This window comes from Triticum urartu, chromosome 7, assembly GCF_003073215.2.
Source record: "Triticum urartu cultivar G1812 chromosome 7, Tu2.1, whole genome shotgun sequence".
Taxonomy (NCBI): domain Eukaryota; kingdom Viridiplantae; phylum Streptophyta; class Magnoliopsida; order Poales; family Poaceae; genus Triticum; species Triticum urartu.
This window is the reverse complement of record NC_053028.1, coordinates 198,454,528-198,466,544: the sequence shown is the minus strand read 5'-3', so window position 1 is coordinate 198,466,544 and position 12,017 is coordinate 198,454,528. Positions and strand designations below refer to the sequence as shown.

The following is a 12,017-nucleotide window of genomic DNA, read 5'->3' as shown; positions in this document are numbered from 1 at the left end:
ACGGGTATCTCCGAAAGTGTCTGTTGGGTTGGCACGAATCGAGACTGGGATTTGTCACTCTGTGTAAATGGAGAGGTATCTCTGGGCCCACTCGGTAGGACATCATCATAATGTGCACAATGTGATCAAGGAGTTGATCACGGGATGAGTGTTACGGAACGAGTAAAAGAGACTTGCCGGTAACGAGATTGAACAAGGTATCGGGATACCGACGATCGAATCTCGGGCAAGTATCGTACCGCTAGACAAAGGGAATTGTATACGGGATTGATCAAGTCCTTGACATCGTGGTTCATCCGATGAGATCATCGTGGAACATGTGGGAGCCAACATGGGTATCCAGATCCCGCTGTTGGTTATTGACCGGAGAGTCATCTCGGTCATGTCTGCATGTCTCCCGAACCCGTAGGGTCTACACGCTTAAGGTTCGGTGACGCTAGGGTTATAGAGATATTAGTATGCGGTAACCCGAAAGTTGTTCGGAGTCCCGGATGAGATCCCGGACGTCACGAGGAGTTCCGGAATGGTCCGGAGGTAAAGAATTATATATAGGAAGTGCTATTTCGGCCATCGGGACAAGTTTCGGGGTCATCGGTATTGTACCGGGACCACCGGAAGGGTCCCAGGGGTCCACCGGGTGGGGCCACCTGCCCCCGGGGGCCACATGAGCTGTAGGGGGTGCGCCTTGGCCTATATGGGCCAAGGGCACCAGCCCCAAGAGGCCCATGCGCCAAGAATCAAGGGAGAGGAAGAGTCCTAAAGGGGGAAGGCACCTCCGAGGTGCCTTGGGGAGGAGGGACTCCTCCCTGGCCGCACCCTTCCTTGGAGGAAGGGCCAAGGCTGCGCCTCCCTCCTCTCACTTGGCCCTATATATAGTGGGGGGAAGGGAGGGCAGCCCAACCTAAGCCCTGGCGCCTCCCTCTCCCTCCCATGACACATCTCCCTCCTCCCGCAGCGCTTGGCGAAGCCCTGTTGGAATCCCGTTACTTCCACCACCATGCCGTCGTGCTGCTGGATCTCCATCAACCTCTCCTCCCCCCTTGCTGGATCAAGAAGGAGGAGACGTCACTACTCCGTACGTGTGTTGAACGCGGAGGTGCCGTCCGTTCGGCGCTAGGATCATCGGTGATTTGGATCACGACGAGTACGACTCCATCAACCCCGTTCTCTTGAATGCTTCCACGCGCGATCTACAAGGGTATGTAGATCCACTCCTCCCTCGTTGCTAGATGACTCAATAGATTGATCTTGGTGATACGTAGAAAATTTTGAATTATTGCTACGTTCCCCAACAGGGACACCCCTGCAGGGTTTTGAACTTTCGAAAGCCGTGCCCGCGGTTATGGGCAGATGGGAATTTGTTAATGTCCGGTTGTAGAAAAACCTGAAGTTTAACTTAATTAAAAGCATCAACCGCGTGTGAAAACCTGATGGTCTCTTTCCGGCGGAGTCCGGGAAGTGAACACGGTGTTGGAGTTATGCTTGACGTAGGTTGTTGTAGGATCACTTCTTGATCATAATTTCTCGATCGTGCTTTGCCTTCTCTTCTCGCTCTCATTTGCATATGTTAGCCACCATATATGCTAGTCGCTTGCTGCAGCTCCACCTCTTACCTTTACCTTACCCATAAGCTTAAATAGTCTTGATCGCGAGGGTGCGAGATTGCTGAGTCCCCGTGGCTCACAGATTACTTCAAAAACCAACTTGCAGGTGCCGATGAGTCCGTGCAGTTGACGCAACCAAGCTCTGGAGGAGCTCGATGAAGATCTTGTCATTTGTGTTGTTTCGTTCTAGTTGATCAGTAGTGGAGCCCAGTTGGGGTCGATCGGGGACCTTATCGCATTTGGGGTTCTTCTTTTATTTTGGTTCCATAGTCGGACCTTGATTGTATTTGGATGTTGGAATGCTTTATTCATGTAATTGTGTGAAGTGGCGATTGTAAGCCAACTATGTATCTCTTTCCCTTATGTATTACATGGGTTGTTTGCGAAGATTACCTCACTTGCGACATTGCTTTCAATGCGGTTATGCCTCTAAGTCGTGCTTCGACACGTGGGAGATATAGCCGCATCGAGGGCGTTACACGCAAGCTGATGAGCAAGGCTGTGAGACCGGCCTAGCATATCGGTCATAACTTCCAGATGTAGCTGTTTAGTAATGAGGTTCTCATTGGTCTTCTTCGCAGTCTTTCTTAGAGATAGGACTTCAAGTCGAAGTTGAGTTGCAGAATGCCTTTCCGCTAGAACTTGGGACTGAAGAAGTCGAACTGATTCAGACAGCAAATTTTGTGAGCTTGTCTTACTGCTAATCTCAAGTAACTTGAACACTGCATCAAGACAAGACTTTGGGGTTGTCTCGCTATCTTCAGGATGTTTTGCCTTCTTTACTGCAAATTAGAAAATAAAGAGTAAGTTCAAAATATCAATAGCATAATTTGGCATTGTTCATAATGCAGGGAGCTTCATCAGACTACTGGATTACCATGTCAACATAACAAGCATAGATGAAGGGCAAAGACAATCATTGTATCAATTTTCGTTAATGTGCATGGCATGTTGTTCATATCACCAGCCACATCAGTAAGACAAAATAGGAGATGACAAGGTGCAAACGTGTGCTGCTTCACCACACATTGTATTATAGATCCACAAAAACAAGCATACATATAGGGAGTATTGAGTAATGTGCATGATATGAATAAGGAATTTGGTTTTACAAGTAAAACTTGGAACTTACGGTTGTTGCGAACATGCATTTTGATAGAAACAGCAAACTAAACATCAGTAAACGATAGGGAGTATGAGCAAATTAAACAACAGTTGAGGATAAAGGCTTTAGAAGGATTGACTTACATTAATAGTTAACACCGACTTTATAATGCCCTTCTCCATGTCAAGGTAAGGATAACTCGATAATTTCAGCACATAATCTTTTTCATAAGCATTGCATGTACTCTACATTTTGTAGAGAGTAATTATATATATGATAATACTGAAAGGGATAGAGGATAATGAAGATAAGATGCAGATTGATGGTACATAATCAACTACCAATCCCTGGAAGTACAAGCGTTACTGGACAAAATGTACTGACAAGAGCAATGGGCTACACTTCTGCACTGGCATTGTCTGTGTATTCAACTTTTTGGTAAGATTAAATATAGATCTGATATTTTTTAGTAAATGGTGGGCGAGGGAGATAAGATGTAGAATGCTACACAATGAACCAATCACTCTTCCCATAATACAAGAGTGTTTTGTACACTGGTGTACTGTACAAAACGTTCTTATATTATGGGACGGAGGGAGTAGCTGTTAATGTAAGTACAATGATAGATGACGTTTAGTCCTTACAAGAGGACTGCAGAGTTAAACCTCTTCAAAAGCATTGGGTTGATTCTAAATTTATGTAAGAGTCCATACAGATCTTATAATGTCCACCAAATGGACGATAACGAGGCTAACACGTGCAGTGATGCTACATAATCAAACAACTATGAAAGTAAGTATGGTCATACAGGGCAAGAGGTACTCACAAGAGCAATGCAGTGTGCAGTATAGTTGCGAGATTCTGTGGTCCCTTGAGAATGAATGTTATTCTGCTAACAGTTTTCATACAAGTGAGATGTTAAGGCAAATGCAGAAATGTAGTTTAAATTGTGATGTGATATCATAGACAGTACCTTACGATGCACACAAGACCAATGCATAACAAAATTATTCCAGTCACTGTCTGATAAATGTAGCACTAGAGACTTTACAGAAATTTCGTTTAGAGGCTTGCCATCGAAGTGCGCTTGCATCGGGTAGGAACGATACTTCATCAACGAGTGCTTGAAAAGTGCAACCAACCCTTGCTCGTCTTGACAATCCAGTTTGGTCCTCGTCTATTTAAAAGAATGAAATCTTGTGTCTTTTATCAGCAGAAACATCTGCAATAATTACCATAAATAACATTAGTACATTACTTACGCGTAAGTTGCGGACGAAGACTGAAAATTGTTCTGTGTCTGCGGTATAATCTTTCCATGAAGGAAAGATGTGCACAAAGTTCCTGACAACAATATAAGCTTCATCTTCTAAACTGGAAAGAAATGGAACATGGATCCTATTTGCTGCAATTGGGGCTCTCTCTGGTTCAAAAAAGGATTTGGCAACTGGATTTGGTGTACTCTTTGCTGGAATGGGGGCTTTGCGTCGTAGAGCTGGTGCTATGTCAACTGGCATCATCATATTATTTGCTGCAGTTGGGGTCTGCTGAGTTGGGGCATAAAAAATGACCAGTGTAGTAGGGTTAGAGTCTGCTAGAGTTGGGGTGTTTTGTGGGTCAGGTGATTTTGCAACTACACCTAATGAGCTATTTGATTTATCAGGTGTCACTACCTTTTTCAAATACTTTGCTCGTGCTCCTCCGCGATCATCAATCGCCCTCTTCCTTTTGAACGTCTGATACACAAGAACAGTATTTGAATGGATAAATATGGTATGATGACAGATGGAATATGTACTAAAAATGGATAGGCAAGCGTATTCACATACACGATGTGTAAACTAAGCTAATGGCAATGCAACAAAGTAGAAACAATGCAAAGCATCAGTTGCAAGATATGTGCGACCAATATAACCTTGAAAAGTTAAAGCAAGCACTTTGATGGGTGAATAAGATAAGGCATCTGCCTCTGACTCCTCCACTAGGGAGCTACATTGACTTAGGTCTCCCTCTAGCTCAGAATCACTGTTAGGATTATATTCTGAGCATGAATTTGTAGGTGGAGAGCGCTTGGATTGCATTGCATCCAGATTTGATTCCAGTCCCTTAATGCCAAGTTTGACAATCATGGCATTGTTCTACTTTATTCTTTTCATGCGCGCAAGCTTACAATCATTATGAAGCTGTTCAGAATCTGAGATTCATAAAAACATAAAAAATAGTCATATTATCTATGAAATGCATTACAAATTCAACTCGAAAAAGTGTCTCCCTATAAACCCCTGCATATGCAAAGTTCACCCCCCAACCATGCTGACTAGACCACACGCAGAAATGCAAACCTCTTATGGCTCTATAACAGGCAGACACACATTTCAAAACTGAAGTAGGAACATTAGAATCATATCAGATTCGTATTTGAACAAATAAACTAAAGAATTATCAGTGGCATAATGTTTAGTTTCAAGGGTGGAATGTTGGTAGTGTGACACAAAACAAGTAGACAAATTGTATTCCATGTAAAAGATCGTAGTCTATGTAAAAGCTGGAAATGACACGTTCTTTCTATACAATGCAGCGCTCATTGCCACATATGATGAAAGAGATCACACAGACAAATACTATTCACTCATGTCTACGGGTCCAGTATTTTGAAACAGGGTGGTCCACCCTAAAAAAATATTGACAATAAATATGACAAGGCAAGCATAGATGTAGTGAATCAATCATTTATTTGTGAGCTTACTAGGACATGTATGCAGAATTGTAACTGCAGTAAGACACCGTCCAAAATCTGAATCAAGAAGTTTGTCTATCATTTATTGTTTGTAATTAATCGACGTGAATAATTGAATATCATATCGAATGAGTAAGAAAGACAAGTAAAATTATCAACAAACCTGTTCCGCAGTTGTAATCTGGGTCAATGTCACTACGACTAACAATCCAAAATAACTAGTGTCTGTTCCTAGGGCTGAAATTTTGAAACCCTGTGAACTTTACAGGTACTAAAGATTACTAAAATACGTCTGAACCATTAAGTGCAGGTAGCACTCAGCACACAACAAATCCTAATGTCTTAGCATGACGACTTTCCGACTGTCTATTATAACAAGTTGTGCCCTGCTCCGAAGAGTGAGAGGCGATGACGGTGGCGCGCCTTCAGCTCGCTTCAATGTTTGTAGTCGTTGCTAGATGGTCTATGAATCTGAACATAATTTTCATTATTTCGGGTGTTTATTGTAATTTCATGATTGAAAATGAATAGATCGACGTAAAAAAAAGACAAATAAATTATCAATTCCCTCGATAAAGAAAAACCGACTCCTCTTTGTTGTTATGCACTAGACCCAAAATGGACGCCGTACGATGAGGCCGGCGGCATAAAAACCCTAGCCCTCGGTCGCGCCGCGGCATGGCCACCGCCACGACCTACACGCTCCGCCTCACCCCGCCCCCGCCGCCGCCGCGGCACCACGCTCCTCTCCTTCCGCAGCTCCGCCGCCGCGCGGCCGCGAAGGTGTCTGCTAGCTGGGTGCCAGCCGGCGGCGGCAACTCGGACGACGGGCTTGGCGGCTGGTGGCTCCCCGAGCAGCCGGCGGAAAAGGGGAGGTCAGGTAGATCTCTGACTGAGTACGCTGCTCGCCGAGTACGGGACGCGGAGAGATTGTACCTTTGAGAGGATATTTTGTTGTTCCGCTGTGACCCGTGGGGATTGCATTTGCAGGGTTCGGGAAAGCTATTGTGGTCGGATTGGGTGCGTCCGCAGCGATCGCTTTGGCTGGGATCACTTGGCGCTCTCCATCCTCGAGGAAGTGTAAGTTCGTCCCCATTTTAGCCCCAACAATAAAAATACCAGTCCCTGAAAATTGTAAGAGGATAGAGGAAGTACAGCAGAGCAATGTATAATTTGTTTGTACCTCTGTTACCCAAGTACTTGAACTATTCTCACCAGCTTCATGCTGTTCAAAATGGAAAGGTAGATTTGGAGCTTGTGATAATCATTTGAATTGTTTGGTTGTTGGGAACTGTCTACTCTTGTTCAACTTTAATCTCTGCTAACCTGTGATAGATTAGCTTCACGTCTGATGTGTTTACGATGGCAGCGATGCTACCCCCCCTCCCCTCGCGATAGAGTTAGCTCGTTTCAGGGTAATGGAAGAACTAGATAAACAATTTGAACACCACTTTTCAGGTTTACAGCAACTTATCGGTGCCCCATTGCATTATGTTCAAGAGAAGCTTTCAGTGGCGGACTCGACAGAAATTCCTGAAGATGATGCAAGCGTTAGAGAGCTGGGTACAATTGATGTTTCGAGGGTAAATGTTGATGAGAGGAATGCCACATCACCTGATGATTCAAGCCAAAACCACATACCAGCTGGTGGTGTTCGTATTTCTTTTACAGTCCCTGTAGATCCCATGCATGAGGAAGCTTTGTCCATATTGAAGAAGCTACAGGTGTGTTACATATTTACAACTTTGCATCTTAATTTAGGTTTCAGTATGGTACCTCATATGAAAAATCTTCCTTGTTATTTTTCACTTGGATTCTGTATCTTCTTAGCATATTAATATTGTGTGTTGTTGTGCAGTATCACCTAACAATTGATTAGACAAAGAAAATTATCTTGAACGCCTAGTTCATATACTTGTCTAAATATCATTCATTCCAAAAAAATACTTATCTAAATATCATATTGATTTTAGATTACACTCCTACTATTTTTGAAATTTAAGTGTTTATGTAGTTTACACGACATGCTGTGTATTTTATGAGTCACTTATCAATCCCTTTCAGCCTAATTGTCTTCTAAGAAAAACAGAATTATTTAAAGCAACATTAGTTCTTACAATATTTTCATCACCTTCTGTGCCTCAGATAATTGAGAATGATGCTAGCTCCGGTGACTTCTGTACTAGGAGGGAATTTGCAAGATGGTTTGTTAAATTATGCTCAAAATTAGAGAGGTAATGAAGCAATGCGGTATTTACAAAACATCTGAGCTTTGCATGCCATTTTAACATTGCCTTATTTATCACTGTCTTGCAGGAAAAGGATGCACAGGATCATACCGAATCTAATAACTTCTGGTTCAGTCGAAAGTGCGTTTGATGATGTAAATTTTGATGACCCGGATTTCTTGTATATTCAGTGTAAGTTTATATTTACATTGAATGACCTAAAGCTTTATGTAGTAAGTCCTTACATCTCAAAGATAGGCTTCATATGCACCTAGCCAAACCAATGCCGGTCAAGCAAGTCTTGGCAATGCAAATGCCCAACCTTCGTAGTGCTTATGTATGATTTCGTGTTGAGCCTAGTAACGAACAAATAGATGGTCTTTCCTTCCACATTACTTTGGCCATGCAATGTGAAGTGATGCTCTTTTGATTTCTGAGCCTATGCCTTTTGTTGTGAAACAAAATATTTTTCATTGGATTTTCAGATGCTGATTATCTAATCATTGTTTTGATGCTGAAAAGCTTTAGGAGAATCTGGCATTGTGCCTAGCAAGCTATCAAGCTTCTTTGGAACATCGGCAAATGGCTCTCAAAGTGCCAACAGAAATTCCAACTTCCTACCTGAAAGGTACTAACATATGGAATATGTAGTTTCCCCTTAATGGTGATAACTGAAATGTTTTAATAAATGGTATTCTTTGTTGCTGCTGTAGTTATCTGTCACGTTTTGATCTTGTTAACTGGAAACTACTAGTGGAGTATCCATTTGCATCAGAACTAGACCAAAAGGTACATATATCTTCTGATCTTTTTATGTTCTACTGCAGTGTTTCTATTCTCTAGTTTCATTCTTTTGTGAATCCTGACTCTGGTTACAGTCCAGATGCTGAGTAAAAATGTTCATACGTTGGATTTGAGCGCTTGGCCAGATGTAACAGCGTCCGTATTTGTGGACTTGTTTGGCGGTGACCACAGCATCGTCAGCAAAGTTTTTGGTATGATTTGCTAATAATTTATTTATATTTGCCGTCAATTGGTTGCAAGGCTATGATTTTCTATAAATTGCATTACTAAGAGTAACAGGCTTACCAAGACTACATTTGTTTTTGTCATTTTGATGATTTCCTATTTTAGTGACTGGGAGCTCTGTTTTACTTTGCCATATGCTAATGGTGTGTTTCAACTTGTTTTTACATGTGCTTTGTTTCAGTGTAGTCATGCATCTCTGTGGTCTCTCTTTCAATTGTTTGGCTTATTTTTGCTACTGTTGAGCTCATGCATAAAGTTATGCTGTTGTTTTTTATTTTTAAGTTGTATGTATCATGTAGCAGAAGTACTACAGCATGCACACCCACAAGGATATATGCCTGTGCACGCAGCAGCACAGGCAGGGCCCTTACATCCATTGACTTGGTCTCGAACACAGTCAATTGATACCAGACTAGGATTGGCACCTAACTTGTTGCAGGTTCAGTTTGTTTGGAAGTCTGGAGAGACACCTGATTGGAAGTCTCTTGAGGATTCTATTTCCATCAACTTGGTTTCAGAGTCAGTCACTTAGCACCAGATTAGAGTTGGCACTACTTGGTTGCAGGGTCTGTTCATGCTAGGGTGGGGTTTTATTTCAATATTACTAGAGGATTGACTCTATTGTAAAGAGAGGGGATGTATGGGGAAGACAAATAGACAGTGAATCTATAAACTTTTAAATGGAGGCTTACCTCCAAGAACCCCGACTATCTTGCACTTGCACTCCACAATGGCAGGCTGCTAGACTAATCCCCACGTTCTCGTCCAACCACCACCCATGTTTACCCCCTACACAATAAGTCCCATGGCAGTGTGACTTTTCAGCTGCTGGGAAAACCTCACTGCTTATTGTTTTGTCCAAATAATAGTACTTAGTAGATCCCTGAACGTGTCACCCTTTAGGGTTTTTTCTTCTCTGTATTGGATGAATTCCCTATAACACTTTGCAATGAAAAGAGTAAATTTGTTATGGTAAAGTTCCTTTAAAATAATTGGTTGTGGATTCTGCTATCCATCATTTACAGTAATAACGAAAGTGCTCTTCCCTCAGCATGGTCTGTTTTCTCTGTTCTATTTGTCCTGAACCGAGATTGCACTGGGTTGTTTCTATGTAAACAATATGGATGGAGCTCGTGTTATCAAGTGAAGAATCTAGGGCTAGTTGAAACTTATAAATTTGGGCAACTTTGCCCTATATATGCTTGTCCCACTCAAAGCTTCTCTGTCTCATTTGCCTGTTCAATGTATGAATCTATATTAGAGGGATCTAACTGTAACATTTGGGAATGTTAAGTGGTTTTCAATGTTCTGGGGAAGACATTAAGTGTGCCAAATTAGGCCATTACAGTCTGTTGATTACTTCAACTGCATATTTGTCCTGGTACTTGATTTTATGATGATATCTTTGTTTTTGCTTTAATAACTGTTACAAAAAGTTGTTGACTTATGGACAAGCATGACCTTAGCTGACTATTTTCTGTATGAACGCATCAGTACAAGAACCGTTGCTGGTACTAGATATTGCTCTCTAGTGTCATTTGGCGATTCATATTGTTGCCAACTTCAGTAAGTGGAACAGCTAAGATCATTAACTTGTGCTATCACTGTATTTGATAGGAAACACCAGGCGCCTTCAACATCATAAGCCTGTAACAAAAGCACAAGCGGCTGCTGCACTGACCAGTGGTAGAATGGAAGAAGTAGTACGCGATGAACTAAATAGACTTGAAGCAGAAAATCAGTCCCGGCTTTCTGCTATGAGTGAAATGATGGAAGAGTTAATTAATAGAGGGGATATAAAACAATATTGGGAAGACAAGATGAAAAAGGAGCAAGACCGTGGGTTTGAAGTTGAGAAGCATCTTCAAGATGTTTTGCATGAGCTTGCAAATGAGAGGACGGATCAAGAAAAGGAAATTGCAGACTTGCTAAAAGAAAAATCAGCTCTAGAGCGTCAGAATCAGGAACTCGTATGTTTAAGGTCAGAAGTTGATGGCATGTATGATAGACTGGCCACCGAGAGTCTAGAGGTCATGGCTGATGAAGAAAATCTGGAAAAGTTGTCCTCTGACATGAGCAGCAAGCATCAAGCTGTCACTGAAGCTAAATCGTATCTTGAAGCTGAGAAGGAAGCTCTTACTATGCTAAGGTATGTCATTATACAACCTTTACTTTTGGTTATGAGTACATTGTACTGTTCCCTGATACATATCACCTGCAGACCCTGCACCATGATTATATATTTATATGGTACCAAGGAAAAATTAGTTTGTCATCTTATGTCAGAGTGGGCATTGAAAAATTACGTGCACATGCTCTAGTTCAGGAAAAGGTGCTTTATCCTATAGTGTGAACTTTGCATATTGTTAAACCTGTTCATCTGCAAAAGCATAATAACCGGAAAATAACTTGTCCTGTATTGAATGAAAATTACATAGAATCTATTATTCCATTGATGTCAAAGGAGCGGTCAAGATCATCTGCCTGAATCGTATGCAAGTTAAGCTCTTTTGTGCGGTCTTACCATCCTCGATATCCATATATGATGCTAGTTTTTTTTATCAGATCCTGGGTGGAGCAGGAAGCAACGCGCGTGCATGAACATGCTGAGGTACTTGAGAGGGCGGTGAGAAGATGGCGAGTCCCAGCTGACTGAGCCTGCAAACAAAAATCTGGCGTTTTATTTGGTGTGAGTCTCAACTTGCTGTAAGAAAAGGTTATGTTCTGTGTTGCCATTGCTTCGACTGTCAGTTATAAGTACTTCCCTCACCAGAATGGAATGTCAGTATCTGCTAGGCCCTTTCTTCCTCTGTTGTTTATTAGTGACTTGTTTATGGTGGGCAATACCAGTTTTTTGCTGTTGCAATTTTGCTGGCCCTGGCTAGGTCTCAGTCGACTGAGACATAACGAAATCAAGTTGATATAGTATGTAAGAAGAAAAAAAACTGAAAATAATTTTTTTGCGCGAATCTCCATGCAAAATGAAAGGAAGATAGTATCGACTGAGACTTAGCAGAGTAAAATAACTTAACAAAATTGAATTGTAACGCCAATTTGGGAGGCTGAAATTTTGGGGGCTACGTTTTGCGATGATGCACTCTCTCAGCTGGACCAGGGTTGCACGGATGTATGCCATTCTATTCCCTCTGGAAGTTTTGACTAACTGTGTTTTACCAGATCGTCACTGAGGTACGTAGTACTAATGAGTTCCACACAGATGGAAATGGACGAGGAAAAAACCTCTCCTGGCGGCGACAATGGGAGCTGAATCAGCCGCACGACGTTACCCACAACACAAGTAGCGCTGAAGCACC

General features: G+C 42.0%; 1 protein-coding gene across 1 annotated transcript; it reads left to right on the top strand.

Annotated features, from left to right (window-relative positions):
* The first annotated feature begins 6,031 nt into the window (after positions 1-6,031).
* LOC125519952 lies at positions 6,032-11,513 on the top strand. Its single transcript, XM_048684733.1, has 10 exons — positions 6,032-6,326; positions 6,437-6,526; positions 6,905-7,170; positions 7,592-7,680; positions 7,763-7,866; positions 8,197-8,302; positions 8,388-8,463; positions 8,558-8,669; positions 10,321-10,852; positions 11,269-11,513. Exons 1-10 carry the CDS (start codon positions 6,125-6,127, stop codon positions 11,357-11,359), a joined length of 1,668 nt encoding a protein of 555 aa, XP_048540690.1. The 5' UTR covers positions 6,032-6,124; the 3' UTR covers positions 11,360-11,513.
* The last annotated feature ends 504 nt before the right edge of the window (positions 11,514-12,017 follow it).